Here is a 15268-nt window from a genome sequence, read left to right on the forward strand (position 1 = left end):
GACCAGAGGAGTAGATGAATATAGGTGAATGAGTAGACGAGAAATAACAACAAAATATTAAATATTCATTTCATGTTAAAGGAGTGTTACGATTTGACTTGATAAAAAACATAGGGAGAAAGACAATAAGATACCCTCAAAATTACTAAATAACAAATTAGGGTAGATAAATTTCAAAATCTCAATTCAGACCCCAGGTACAATTTTGGAATTGTCAAATGTTGTAAAATTACACAAATGCCCTTTATCTTTTTTTTTATTACTTTTTTTAAAATACTACCATATCAGCAATTCCGGCTGCCGGAGCTCCGACGCCGGTGAAACTGCCTGCGACCAACCACCGAAGCTCTAACGACCGGTCACCGGAGCTCCAGTGACTACTCTTTCTTATATATTGACTATTCTTTTTTAGCTATTGACTACGTTTATTTTTGAACTTTGATGACACGTTACCGGAACTCCAGTGACTGGTCAGGGGTGCTCTAGTGACTACTCTTTCTTATGTATTGACTACTCTTTTTTAGCTATTGACTACATTTATTTTTAAATTCTGATGACTACTCTTGCTAAGCTATTAACTACTCCAGTAATGCGATTTACTACTATTATGTAGTCAATAGCTATATAAAAATATTCATTGGAACTTTGAAAACAAAAGTTGTCAATAGTTAAAACAGAGTAGTCAATAGTTATATGGAAGTAGTTACCGACAATAAGGACAATGTTGTCATTTTACAAGATTTAAAAATTCCAAAATGGTACCTAGGGTCTGAATTGGAATTTTGAAAGTTACCTACCCTAATTCGTCATTTAGTAATTTTAAGGGTATTGTATTGTCTTTTTTCCAAAAACATATGCTGTATGAAAAATAATGGCCAAACAATGTTGTATTCATATGCTAATGTCGTATTATTATTTTGGGAACAAACATCACTCCTTGTTAAACCTAATAAAGCCATTATTAAGCTCTAAAGCTACTCCTTTGCTTAAAAAAAAAAAAAAAGGAAGCTCTAAACGCTACTCCAAAAAAATGTAATTTATACCCAAAGCCAAATTAAAAAAAAAATTTACAACATTCCATATACCATTTACAACATTACGTTTTCATTACATGATTTGTTCTGTCCCTTCAGCTACTTTGAGGTTATTTAGAATGACTTGTACGCGTTTTCTGATTGCAATTTATGAAATATAATATAATTATGGCTTACATTAACATGGTTATAAGTGGGTTTTTTTTACTAATATACAACGAACAGTAAAACTATACACCAAAATGTTGTACTTTTAAAACTATTTACCAATATGCTGCATTTAAAATCGTTCTTGGCAAGAACGATTTAAAAATTACACATAAATTGTTCTTGGCGTGAACGATTTCTGAAATCGTTCACGTCAAAAATGATTTTACTTTTTCCTGTTCACTTTTTCACATACGAATCTCTGCCAATTTTACATGCAAAAATAAGAATCCTTGACAATACTCCCATGGGGCAACACCGTCTATATTGGATTAAAATTTGAAAATCCCAATTTTTTTATTTTTTTAAATAGAGCTTGATGAAATTTTTTGTCATTTCCTCTTCTTTTTATTTTTCTTATATCAAATAATATGTAACAAAAAAAATTATTCTTTGATTGTAAATTTTTAATTGTAGCAATTAATTGTAGGACTAAATTATTATTATTATTATTTTGGTCATAGGCATAAAAGGTCTCTACCCAATACTCGATTTCTTGTCAAACCTAACAAATGCCACACAACTGGTTTTTTTACCAAAATACTACAAAGAGTAAAATTATATACTAATATGTTGCACTTTTAAAAATATTTACTAATATACGACACTTAAAATCGTTCTTCAGGTGAATAATTTTTAAAATCATTTATCTGTTGAACAACTTCTTCATTTAACAAATATTTACGCCAAGAACGACTTGTGTGTAATTTGAAAGTCGGTCTTATCAAGAACGATTTTAGGTGTAGATAAATGCCACATAAGCTTTCATGCACATTAAGGATAGATAATGAAGAAATCGTTCATCAGATAAATGACTTGAAAAATTATTCACTTGAAGAATGATTTTAAGTATAGCATATTAGTAAATACTTTTAAAAGTGCAGCATATTAGTATATAATCTTACTTTTTATAGTATTTTGGTTAAAAAAACCTGTCATGTGACATTTATTCGGTTTGATGATAAATCAAGTATTAAGTATAGACCTTTTATGGCTGTGACCAAAATAATAATAATAATAATTTAGTCGTGTAACTTAATTGTTACAATTAAAAATTTACAATCAAAACATAATTTTTTTGTTATATATTTTTTGGTATGAGAAAAATAAAAAGAAGAAGAAATGACAGAAAATTTCATCAAACTCTATTTAAAAAATTAAAAAAATTGGGATTTTCAAATTTTAATTCAATATAGACGTTGTAGCCTCATGGGAGCATTGTCAAAGATTTTTATTTTTGCATGTAAAATTGGAAGAGATTCTTATGTGAGAGAGTGAACAGAAAAAAGTAAAATTGTTCTTGGCATGAATGATTTTAGAAATCGTTCACGCCAAAAACAACTTGTATGTAATTTTAAAATAATTCTTGCCAAGAACGATTTTAAACGCAACATATTGGTAAATAATTTCAAAAGTGTAGTATTTTAGTATATAATTTTACTGTTTATCCTATATTGATAAAAAAAACCTTATAAGTGCTGTTTAAATGCAGCTCCAAACATGACCTTGACAAAGATCAGCTGAACAGAAACCACTGGGTGCAGATAACAGAAATGAAACCAGAAAAAAAGCTAGGAAATCAATGTCATACGTTGAAGAGCATTGACCTTGATTTGTACCCCAAGGGAAAAAGAAAGAAAGAAAGAATATCTACCTTGACAAACACCATATGCTCAAAAGGGAGAATTACAATCAAATTTTAAAAAACATAATTACTAAAAAATTCTAATAACAACTAAACATTCTATAAAAATAAGTTTTAGAATAAAAAATGACACCTTCTAACTAATTATTTTCTTTTCTTAAGATTTTATTATAGTTCTCCCCATGTTAAATATTGAAATGGAAAAGAGTGATTCTTCATTCGATCAAGTTGTGCATAGGAGAGCCAATATCAACCTGGAGTGAAAACTACTCCTCTAGTCTTCAATATAAAACCTTTTTTTGTAGTGTAATTTATACCAAAAAAGAATCTTATATTGAGGACTGGAAGAATAACATAGATAAGGACTTTATATTCTGTTTTCTTTTTTTCTCAATTATTATAAGAACATATTTAAAAATAAAAATATATTTCTTACCTATTTATTACTTTTAATTAGTTTTAATTAATTTTTTGTTATACTAAGAACCCAACTCTATATCAATTTTAACTTTCTGCAGTGTATTATAAATGTTCTGAATTATGACGCCCGCACAAAGAGAAATTCTAACTTATATAACGCTTTTGCGAGATTAAGCATCTATACTGATTTCAATTAATCTAGGCATACAGAAGAGGGGTAATGAAAAAGGGAACTAGAGAGAAAACCCGTAACTGCAATGTTAGAGAAGGGCATGGATGAAAAGACAACACAGTTTCTGATAACCTTGCAATCAGACAAGTTGAAATGAATGGTGATGATAATTGGAGCCATGAGCTCCAATTAACATCGCAAGCGATAAAATTGAAAGATCATCATCACTTTTCAGACGAAAAGACACCACATTTTCTGATAATCCATATCCAAGATACAACATTAGGAAACATGTAACCCAAATGAAGAGGCATGGCCAACAATAATACCCCAAATGAAAAGGAACAAATAGGCCATGATACCTCAGGATTAACTACTGCAATTCTAACATCATCATCGTATAATTACTCCTCCCTCAGTGAAAGGGTAAAGATTGATCAAATTTCACCGCAGAAAAAGAAAACCTTTGAAATTAAGCATTCCAAGAAATTTAGTTAAAAGCTGTTAATGTGATAGATAAGTACCTTCAGCTTCCAGTCCCTCAGTAAGAACACTGGGAGACTTCATTCTCTTGTAGCTTAGATAGCCCGGCATGTAACTCGGGAAAAATAGAGGAGTGTTTCTCCTTGCTAACCAAAAATCAGGTTCACTAAGCTTTTTCAACAATTTGGGGTTTTAAGTTCCTTCAATGTACGTTTTGCATAATTAACAGAAGCTAAAACAACCAGTTCAGGAATCAAGATGCCAGTTAAATTGATTACCATACGTCATACAGAACAGGACGACTTTTTCAAGAATTGTGATAAAAAGAAACCTGAGAAGATGAGTTAATAAACAGAAAGAAATATCTTACAAATTAAAAGTTCAAATTGGACGACTAGAACACTGAAAGAAATCAATTAGAGTAGGACCTAAAGCAGAAATGTTTAGTCGCCATAATAAACATGGAACAAAAAATTGGAAGTCAACATCTAGGAACTAACTGCCTCTGCCCGAACTTAGGTAAAAAGCTCGAGTCACCTTCATAGATTTTCAGGAGTCGAGGAACACTTTCTTCAAATTTGACCACAAAATTTTCCAGAAACTTTTTCTCACTGAGTATAATAACATAATTTAGGGACACATTTTCTTTGATTAAACCCTTCATTTTCAAAATTTTAACTACTGACCATCTAGGAGCAATCCTCTGCTTCAAGCTATAACTAAGAATCGTTGGGCATCCAGCAACATCTTCCGACCTTAAACCCATTTCATCCACAAAAAACTTCATTGTGTCTGTGATTTTCTTCGCTGACATACACATGATTTGTGGAAACTTACTGAATGCCAAAAGAGTGACATCTCTGGGCCAGCCACAACTCTCAAAGGCATCCAGTTTCGACTCCCAGGTTGATTTACTCATCTGTGTCACAGCTAAAAGTGCTTCAACAAACGCAGCCTCGGAAGGATTTATTCCTGTTTCCTTGACAAACTTGACATATTCGACAAACATTGATTGATTCATAAATGCTACATTTGCACGTCTACATAACAGCGAAACGACCGAACATTGAGGCATCCCCTCATCCCTCAAAACCTTTAAGTTTGGAAATATATTCTTCACATCATAGGAGCACATAGTCCAAGCAGAGTATTTTAGACATTTCCTTACTTTCCGATCATCATCAAGTACACTTTTAAGGGCCTCATAGTGGGGAATTATACGTTTCTCTAAGCTATAAATTAGTAATTTAGGGTTAAAAGAGAACAGGTCTGAGAGTTCAGAAGCTGAAAAGCCTATCGAATGGATGAATCTCAGTTTGGGCAAAAGACTGTGCTCGGGATTTGCCAATAGCAACCGTGGATAGTACTTCACAGTTCTGGATATCTGAGTATCTGAGAATCCGTAACTCCTGAGAAGACGAAGTACTGAGTCGTGTTTATCCGGGTCTTTCAGTTCAACACTTTTCGATATTTTACCAGCAACTTCGGCGGACATGCCCAATGAGTTCATGAGGTAAGAAACCGTAAAAGGAAAATGCCCATCTCTATTTTGTTCTGGTTGATGTGATTGAGATAATTTGGCAACCGAATAAAATGAATAGGAGATGTGGGAGGCATTGTGATGGAGAAACCCTACCTGGGTTGTCCTCCAGCATGGCAGTGAAGAAGATAATCTTGCAAACAGCAAAGTTAGCATGAATGATGGTGGCAATGAGAAACTCACCAAATGTAAATTGGTCAGCTACAATTAAACCGGCGAGCAGTACGATCCTTCAAATTCTGCTACTCGTAGAAAAGGAGACTTGGACAATTTGACCTCGCAACGGAAATGAACCCCGATTGGAGAATGGAAGACCACCCAGACAAAAAAAGGAGTCAAGTTTGTGGACTCGCACGATGTATAATTTTTGCCGTTCTGACCACCGCTTTCTTAGCCGAGTGGTATGCGTGCGTGCGTACGGGTTCGAGCCCGCTCCTCGTTTCACAAAAAAAAAAAAAAAAAAAATTTGCCGTTCTGAGCTACGCAGGCTCCCCGCTGGGCAGTGGCAAGGGATCCAAGAACATCTAATAAAAGAGACGGTTCAAGAAGAGACCAACAGACCTCAGGGTAATTTTTTATCCGAGACTCTCCCAAAATTCTTATTTTTGTTATATAATGGTTTCAAGGACCGATGGAAACTCACAAAAATTAAATACTGCTTCGGTTCTTAATATAAAATTTAATTAATTAATTTAAATAAATTAATAATGTTAATTAAATTAGCTAATATAATATATATTTTTAAAACATTATCAGCACTTTTTTTCCCCCTAAACTCTCTCACTTTCTCTTCTATTTGATTATTATTAAAAAAATTAATAAATATGTAAAATAAATCTTATATATAAAATTAGTATTAATTCTCCAATTAGTTTATACATTAAAGAGTGGAGGAGTATGATTTTTGTTTTTGGAGAAGTGGTGACCCGAGAAATTACATGCTTCATAAATGACAAACTTGTCAATTGGTGATAATGTGAACAGAAAACACACAAATAAATTTGAAGTATTGTTTCATTCATATTTTACCTTAACTTATTTGGTGAGAAAAAATAAAGAGAAGACAATCAGTTTCAGTTAGGAATTTACACAAATCGAAAGGTAAAAACATTATGAAACAGAAGCACCAAATAAGCCATGATTCATACTCGTCCAAAAATCATCTAATCCTATTTATTAGACAAAGAGAGGAGATTTTTATATTCTATCATAAGTCACTCTATTAAATTTTTAATATAAATATACCCTTTATTTATTATTATATGAATTGTGTTTTCATAAGAACATATATATACATATTAGGGGTGTTCAATTTGTCCCGTCCCGGTCGTTCCGTCCCTGTCCCGGTGAGTTCGAGAAGGGACGGGACGGGACAAAAAAAATTTCGGGACGGGACAAAGACGGGACAGTAACCGGGACGGGGTTGTCCCGTCCCGGGATTTTTTTTCTTTTAAAAATTATTTATTAATAATTATTATTAGATTATTCAATTTACTTATTAATAATAATTCTTATTTTTATGGTGATTTGTAGCTCTTAACTTAAGTTGTAGTATTATCTTAACAAAATTTCCTTTTTCAATAAAATAATTCATAAAGTCATTATATAGTGTTTTTTTTTTACGATATTTTTTTTATAGTATTATTTTTACACCTTTTTTATGCTATATAATTAAGCTTTCTACATAATATTTTTTTATAATGTTTTTATCTTTAAAAGCCCAATAAAAAATAAGTATTATAACATAAAAAAATTCATATAAAAATTATGGTATTTTGTTTTTTTAAAAAAAGGGGGAAGCAGGACGTTCCGGTCTTGTCCTGGTCCCGTGACCGGGACGGGACAGGACACGGGACAAAATCCCTGTCCCGTCCTTGTTTATCGGGACGGGCCTGTCCCGATCCCGTCCCGTCCCATGAACACCCCTAATACATATCAAGTAACATCAAATTAGAAAGTCATTAAATTTTAAAGAGTTAATAAAATTTAAAATTTTTTTATAACAATTTAAAATTTTTTTAATTCTAATACAACATGTTAGAAGTCAATTACTTATAAATAGTACAAAAAGAGTAAAAATTAACAACTGCTATCATACACGAGTGATCAGAGTTCTTCACAACAGCCTACCAAATTATGCATTTCGAAAACTCGGTGTTAATGAGGCAGCAAATTAGTTTATTTCAATTTCCATTCCCTCAGCAACAGCATTAGGTAACTTTCATTCTCAAGCATATGCATTTATTACCTTATTTTAGACGCTTAACAAAACTGAAAACAACTAGATGAGTTATTTTCATAGGACATGCTTGATTATTAAGAAGATTTGAACTAGAATTATGTTTCATTAGAAAATTGATTGATAAACATCACATGGGTTATTAAACAGCAGACGATGTTCCTTATAGCTTAAAGATGCAGAGCTTTAACTGTCTAATGTTGTAACGTGCACAAGCAAATGACATCAAAGTTTAAGTAAGGTGACAAAACATTTAGGGTCCGTTTGGAACAGTTTATAAATAGTTTATAAGTAGCTTTTTAATAGTAATTTACGGAATACAAGACAAGTATGTAAGAAAGATTTTGTCTCAGTTTACGTAAAACGTATTTATAGGGGATTTCTTAAGCCCTTCCAAACTGACACTTAATCGCTAGCAATAATATCATCAAATACTCTAGCAGCTTAAGCTGCTCTTGGATGAAACTCAGGGAGGAAACAAATAGGGCTATTTCCACCCATGCGAACCAAAATTCAGGTTCACTAAGCCTCCTCAATAATTTGAGATACTAAGGTCCTTCAGAACCAAGATGGCAGTAAAATTGCTTGCCATATGTCATATATAACAAAAAGATTTTCCAAAAATTATGATAAAAAGAAAACCATCAGACGAGTTAGTAAACAGAAACAAGTATCGTTTAAATTTGAGTTCATACCACAACATTTTGAAGCAGAACATTTTAATGACTGCAATCATCAAGGAAACAAAATATTGACACGGTCCTGAGTCTTAACCTCCAGGAAACTGCCTAGGCCTGAACATCGGGTAGAGATCTCAATTCACCCCTATAGGTTTTCAGTAGATGAGGAACATTTTCTTCAAATTTGATCACAAATCTTTCTAGAAACTTTTTCTCACTGTTTCTAATAACAGAATTCAGCGACATCTTTTCCTTGATCAAACCGTTCGTTTTCAAAATTTTAACTACTGACCATCTAGGGATAATCCTCTGCTTCAGGCTATAGCCAAGAATTGTTGGGCATCCAGCTATGTCTTCCAACCGCAAACCCATTTCATCCACATAAAACTTCATTTTGCTCGTTATTTTTTGCTCTGACAACAACATGAAGCGTGGATACTTGCTGAATGCCAAAAGAGTGACATCTCTGGACCACCCACACCTCTCAAAGATATCCAGTTTCGACTCCCAGGTTGATTTAATATTTAATCACTGAAAATAACACTATCTAGTTCCCTTTGACTTGAGATGGCTGGCAAGTAACTCAGGAGAAAAAGAAACCAGTATTCCCGCCCTTGTGAACCAAAAATTAGGTTCACATAAGCCTCTTCAATAATTTGAGGATTTAAGGTCCTTCAGAACCAAGATGCCTGTAAAATTGGATGCCATATGTCATATATATAACAAGAAGATTTTTCAAGGATTACGATAAAAAGAAAACCTACAGATGAGCTAGAAAACAGAAAGAAATATCTTTAAATTTAAAATCCATACCATAACATTTTGAAGCAGAACATTTTAATAACTATAATCAACAAGGAAACAAAATATTGACAATGTCCTAAGTCCTAATCTCCAGGAAACAGCCTAGGCCTGAATATCAGGTAAGAATCCCAAATCACCCCTATAGATTTTCAGTAACTGAGGAACACTTTGCTGATATTTAACCACGAAATTTTCCTGAAAATTTTTCTCGCTCATACTAATCAGGTAAGGAATGGACACGTTTTCCTTGATTAAACCCTGTATTTTCAAAGTTTTTACTACTGAACATCTAGGAATAATCCTCTTCTTCAAGCTATGCCTAAGAATATTCGGTCGTCCAGCTATATCTTCCAACCGCAAACCCACTTCATCTATGAAAAACTTCATTGCGTCTGAGATCTTTTTCTCTGACATAGCCATGATATTTGGAACCTTACTAAATGCCATGAGTGTGACACCTTGGGACCAGCCAAATCTCTTAAAGATACCCAGTTTCGACTCCCAGGTTGATTTACGCAACTGAGCTACAACTATAAGTGCTTCAACAAACCCAATCTTGAAAGGTTCGACTCCTGTTTCCTTGACAAACTTGACATATTCTGCAAAAATTGATTGATTCATGAATGCTACATTTGCACGTCTAGATAACAGGGAAAAGACCAAAGATTGAGGCACTCCTTCATCTCTTAAAACCTTTATGTTTGGGCCGATATTTTTTACATCATAGGAGCAAATACTCCAAGTAGAGCATTTTAGACATCTCCTCACTTTCCAATCATCATAAAGCACACTTTTAAGGGCCTCATAGTGGGGAATTATACGTTTCTCTAAGCTATATAACACTAATGCAGTGTTATACGAGAAGAGTTCTGGGATTTCAGCAGCTGAGAACCCCACAGACTGCATAAACCTTAGCCTGGGCAAAAGATTGTGCTCAGGATTGGCCAAAAGCACCCGTGGATAGCACGTCACAATCTTGGATATCTGTGGATCTGAGAATCCGTAGCTTCTCAGAATATTAAGTACCGAATCCGGTTGATATGGGTCCTTCAATTCAATCCTCTCAGATACTTTACCAGCAACTTTGGCAGACATGCCACATGAGTTCATGAGGTAAGATTGCGTAAACGAAAGATCCCCATCTCTACTTTGTTCTGGTCGACTTGACTGAGATAATTGCGCAACCGAATAAAACGAACAGGAAATGTGGGATGCATTGCGATGAAGAAACCCTAACTGGGCTGTCCTCCAACACGGCAGTGACGAAGATAATCTTGCCAACAGAAAAGTTAGCATGAATGATGATGGTAAGAAACTCACTAAATAGACGAGTAGTCAGCTCCAATCAACCCGGCAACTAGCATAATTCCTCAAATTTTCCCAAATATGACGCTTAGAATCAGACAATCAGCAAATAAAGAACGAAGAAGGGAATAGAACCCAGACAACGTAAGAGAAGAAGGTGAGCAATCCTGTAACCTTTTGCATTTCCTATGTATACACCTCGCTATTTCGGGTCAGGCAGCATCATCGAATCTGCATCTTTGGCACATTGACGAAACAATGGAACGGAGGCGCGAGGGAGATTGAGAAGGCAAAATTTGTCGAAGCATCGGTGCACCTCGTCGCAAGAGTTTTTAACTTTCTACCCCTAACTTCTTCCATACTAAGCTTCCCTCTTAAATCGATTACCACCTCCTGCAATTAACCTCGTGTAATTAACTTAATTAGTATAATTAATACTTCTTTCGGTCCTAATTATAAGAGCTAGTTAGTTAGTTATTTATAATAAATAGGTGTTGTCTTTTCTAAAATATCCTTACTAATTAAGTATCTTGGCTAGAATTATTATTGTTAGAAGAACTATTTTGGAAAAAAAATATACAAATATGAGAGACAAAATGAATTAAGGTCTTATATTTAGGATCAAAATAAAAGTCAAATAAAGTCTTATATTAAAGACCGGAGGTAGTATTTGACTTTTATTTTAGTTCTAAATATAAAATCATATTCTATTTTGTCTCTCATATTTATTTATTTTTAAATAATTCTTGTAATAATGGTAGTTCTAGCCAATACACTTGATTAAAAAGAATATTTTAAGAAAAATAGCACATGATTATTACAAATAACTAACATAATTAATTTTTTTAATTTATTTAAATCAGTCCACTAGTTTTTATATTAAGAGGGAAAATAGTATTTTTATTCTAAATTTCTATTTAGTTTCATTTCTTTGATGGCATCAAATCTAGTTGAGTTGAGTGCTTTCCAAGTAGATCATAAGCCCATCATTTGTTTTTGCATTGAAGCCTTTGATTTTTATTTGTTTTCTTTGTTTATGTAGATTTATATTGTGAAAACAAAATAACTGATGTCAACTCACAAATATAAAATAGAAAACTTTTTTTCGCGCAAACTTGTTCCCATTATTTGTTTACGCACAACAACCAAAACAAAAAGCAAAAGAAAAATATTTTATGAATTAGATATATTTATTGCAACCAAACCCACAATTTTTATATATAGCCTTTGTTTACAGTGAAAACTGATCAACTGGTCTTCTTTCTCGGAACACCGAACACTTGACGGTAGGAAAAGAAAAACACAGAAATGGATCTTCCATAAATGGGCCTTTTGAAGAATTGCAACTTTTGTGGTTTACTTTGTGTTTTGTGGGGCAGATGATAAGAAGTCATCCTGGCTGCTAAAGAACCCGAGAAATGTGCAAGGATGTGCACGTTAGAACTCCAATAAAGAAAAGTATCCAAAAAATTATAATAGCAAATTGGAAAAAACTTTTTTTTATTTAATCTACTATGAACTAATTTTTGTTTTATGAAAAGGAAAAAATAATATTAAATAACTAGACATGTCTCACATAGATAATATTACCTCCGCTCCTAATTTGTAGTTCAAATTAAAATATAAACTAAAGCTTATATTAAAGATAAAACTGAAAGTAGTATAGAAACAGGGTAAAGTGGAAGTTCAATAGTTTGATAAACAAGCAACCAAACCAAATGGGTTTTGACGGTATAAATATGAGAGGTTTGAATCTGAGAACGCGTGAATCTAAAAAATCTTTTTAGGAGATCTATAACCAAATCGAACCTGACAATATAAAAAAAAAAAATCTTATATTTTCTTTTTAAATAAAGATAAATATATAAAAGAGTTAATATCATCTTCAATTTTATAACAAAGGTATCAAAGTGACAGCAAATCACCTCATTTCAGTTTCCACTCCTTCAATGACAAAAGTAAGGCAACTTCACTCTCAAACATATCCATATGTTACATTGGCAGCCCTGAAAACAACCAGATAAGTATTTTTATGATATATTTGACTGTTATGATGATTTAATCAAGAATTATGATTACAAAATTTACTGAAAAACATCAGAGTTATTAAACAACTAGCAATGTTCCTCATAGCTGGAAGAAGCATGGCTATAAGTTTCTGATGTTTTTCTAATGTGGTAACTTGCACATGCAAATGACATCAGAATAGGGAAGCAAGGTGATCAGATATTTAATCATTGACAATAATCTTATCTAATTCTCCTGTAACTTAAGATGGCTGGGATGTGACTCAGGAGAAAATAGAAACAGGTATTCGCACCCTTGCGAACCAGAAATTAGGTTCACATAAGCCTCTTCAATAAGCTGACGATTTAATTTCCTTCAGAACCAGTATGCCAGTAAAATTGGATACCATATGAGAAAACCTTCAGATGAGTTAGTAAACGGAAACAATGCTCCAAAAAAATAGGTACATAAAGTGAAATCGATGGATTAAGGACCCAAGATTTCATCGTACGCTTGCAGGAAATAAAGAGGCAAAACCAAATTATGCCCCCACCAAAAGCAAGTTCCTTGCAAAAATGGTAATAATGAAGATTGAAGAACACTTATAATGGATATACCAATTACTCTTGGCAACCTTTTCTTCTTTACAAGAACTTGCCAAGAAAATTTCAAATCATCCAAAAGCACCCACAAAGGTTGTACTTCACTTCAGCATGTTAGTATTATATCAAAATTTCAGAATTTTTGCATCTTCTCCACGATAAAAGGACCTTCAACGTCAAACATATGCATATATTACTAATTTTGGCATGTTTGAAAGTAGCCAAAATAACATTCAGATGATTTAGTAAACAGAAATAAATATCCTGCAAATAAAAGTTCAAATTTGGCTACCATAACATTGCAAGAATTCAATTAGAGTAAGACTTGAAGCAAAACGGTTCATAACCATAAAACCAGGAAACTAAAATTTGAAAGTCATAAACTTCAAGAAACTGCCAACGTTGGAAATTCAGGTAGAGGTCTCAATTCACGAGAACCGCTGTAGAGTTCCAGCAGCTGAGGAACACTTTCTTGAAATTTGATCACAAAATTTTCCTGAAACCTTTTCTCACTCATGATGATAACAGAATTTAGGGACACATGTTCCTTGATTAAACCCTTCGTCTTCAAAATTTTAACCACAGACCATCTAGGAATAATCCTCTGCTTCAAGCTATAGCCAAGAATTGTTGGGCATCCAGCTATATCTTCCAACCGTAATTCCATTTCATCCACAAAAAACTTCATGTTGCTTGTGATTTTTTGCTCTGAGAAAAACATAATGCGTGGAACCTTACTGAATGCCAAAAGAGTGACATCCCTGGACCACCCACACCTCTCAAAGATATCCAGTTTCAACTCCCAGGTTGATTTATTCAACATTGTTATAACTACAAGTGCATCAACAAACACACGCGTGAAAGGTTCGATTCCTATTTCCTTGACAGAGTTGACACATTCAACAAACTTTGATTGATTCATAAATGCTATATTGGCACCTCTAGATAACAGAGTAAAGACAGAAGATTGAGGAACTCCTTCATCTCTCAAAACCTTTACGTTTGGAACTATATTCATTACACCATAAGAGCAAGCGTTCCACCTTGAGTTTTTCAAACATTTCCTTACTTTCCAATCGTCACCAAGTACTCCTTTAAGGGCCTCATAGTGGGGAATTATACGTTTCTCTAAGCTAAAAATTAGTAATGTAGGGTTAGAAGAGACTAGTCCTGGAATTTCAGAAGGTGAAAATCCTACAGAATGGAGGTACTTTAGTTTGGGCGAAAGCGTGTGCTCAGGATTTAATAAAAGTACATGAGGAAAGGATCTCACGGTTCTGTATATCTGAGTATCTGAGAATCCGTAGTTTCTAAAAAGACTAAGCACCGAGTCGTGTTTATCTGGGTCCTTCAGTTCAACCCATTTCGATAATTTACCAGCAATTTCGGCTGGCATGCCAAATGAATTCATGAGGTAAGAAACCGTAAACGAAAAATTTCCACCTCCATTTTTTTCGGGTTGATTTGATTGAGATAAATTTGCAACCGAAGAAAACGAATAGCGAAAGAAGGATGCATTGTGATGAAGAAACCCTAACTGGGTTGTCCTCCAGGTTGGCAGTGACAAAGATAATCTTGCAATCAGAAAATTCAGCATGAATGACGACAACGAGAAACTCACCAAATATCAATCTTCAACTCCAATTAACCTCCGAAGCAGCACGATTTATCTAACTCTGCCGTAGAATTGTGAAGCTATGGGAAGATTTTCCAACTGTGATTCAGAGAATCAACAAAGAGGAGGAAACCCAGACGCATTTCGGCTCGCCTCAGAAGTGGAGCTCTTTCTTTGACTATAAGCATTTACAATCCATAATTCTCGTCTTCCTAATGCTATTCTCAGTTACGCAGGCTCCACAATTGCCATAGATGCAGAAGCATCGAACAGAGGAGGACAGGTTTTCTTCGAAGAAAAATGAAAATAATATGCTTAGATCATGTCCTTCAATTTTTCACCTCTAATTTTGTGCGGCGTAACTTCTTATGTTTTTCCCCCCTCAAAAAGCTGAAAATTTATGCGTGGGTATGTGTATATTATATTATTAGTAAATTTTTTATATCAGAAAGTTATTAAATTTAGACAAATGTCAATTTTCTACATATACTTTCATTTTTAATATAAAGCTGATG

At 33.6% G+C, this 15268-nt stretch overlaps 3 protein-coding genes across 3 annotated transcripts; all 3 read right to left on the minus strand.

Moving 5' to 3' along the window:
• Positions 1–4442: 4442 nt before the first annotated feature.
• Positions 4443–5456, minus strand: LOC114736056 (uncharacterized). Its single transcript, XM_028923835.1, has one exon. It carries the CDS (start codon positions 5454–5456, stop codon positions 4443–4445), a length of 1014 nt encoding a protein of 337 aa, XP_028779668.1.
• A 3576-nt stretch (positions 5457–9032) lies between these two features.
• LOC114736064 (uncharacterized) lies at positions 9033–10880 on the minus strand. Its single transcript, XM_028923845.1, has 2 exons — positions 9544–10880; positions 9033–9109 (listed from the first exon to the last, which is right to left on the minus strand). The coding sequence occupies exons 1-2, from the start codon at positions 10518–10520 to the stop codon at positions 9085–9087; spliced, it is 1002 nt and encodes a 333-aa protein (XP_028779678.1). The 5' UTR covers positions 10521–10880; the 3' UTR covers positions 9033–9084.
• A 2643-nt stretch (positions 10881–13523) lies between these two features.
• On the minus strand, positions 13524–15029 carry LOC114736057 (transcription termination factor MTERF5, chloroplastic). The gene has a single exon (XM_028923837.1). It carries the CDS (start codon positions 14733–14735, stop codon positions 13524–13526), a length of 1212 nt encoding a protein of 403 aa, XP_028779670.1. The 5' UTR covers positions 14736–15029.
• Positions 15030–15268: the final 239 nt, after the last annotated feature.

Source organism: Neltuma alba, unplaced genomic scaffold (assembly GCF_004799145.2).
Source record: "Neltuma alba isolate B1F8T4 unplaced genomic scaffold, ASM479914v2 tig00013291_pilon, whole genome shotgun sequence".
NCBI classification, from domain to species: domain Eukaryota; kingdom Viridiplantae; phylum Streptophyta; class Magnoliopsida; order Fabales; family Fabaceae; genus Neltuma; species Neltuma alba.

Bases quoted from the DNA above. Each gene is read 5' to 3' on its own strand.
- LOC114736056 (XM_028923835.1), bottom strand. From the start codon at position 5,456: ATGTCCGCCGAAGTTGCTGGTAAAATATCGAAAAGTGTTGAACTGAAA.
- LOC114736064 (XM_028923845.1), bottom strand. From the start codon at position 10,520: ATGCTAACTTTTCTGTTGGCAAGATTATCTTCGTCACTGCCGTGTTGG. The intron at 9,110-9,543 runs GCATAGCTTGAA...CCAATTTTACAG, and splicing joins GGACGACCGAATATTCTTAG to GCATCTTGGTTCTGAAGGAC.
- LOC114736057 (XM_028923837.1), bottom strand. From the start codon at position 14,735: ATGCTGAATTTTCTGATTGCAAGATTATCTTTGTCACTGCCAACCTGG.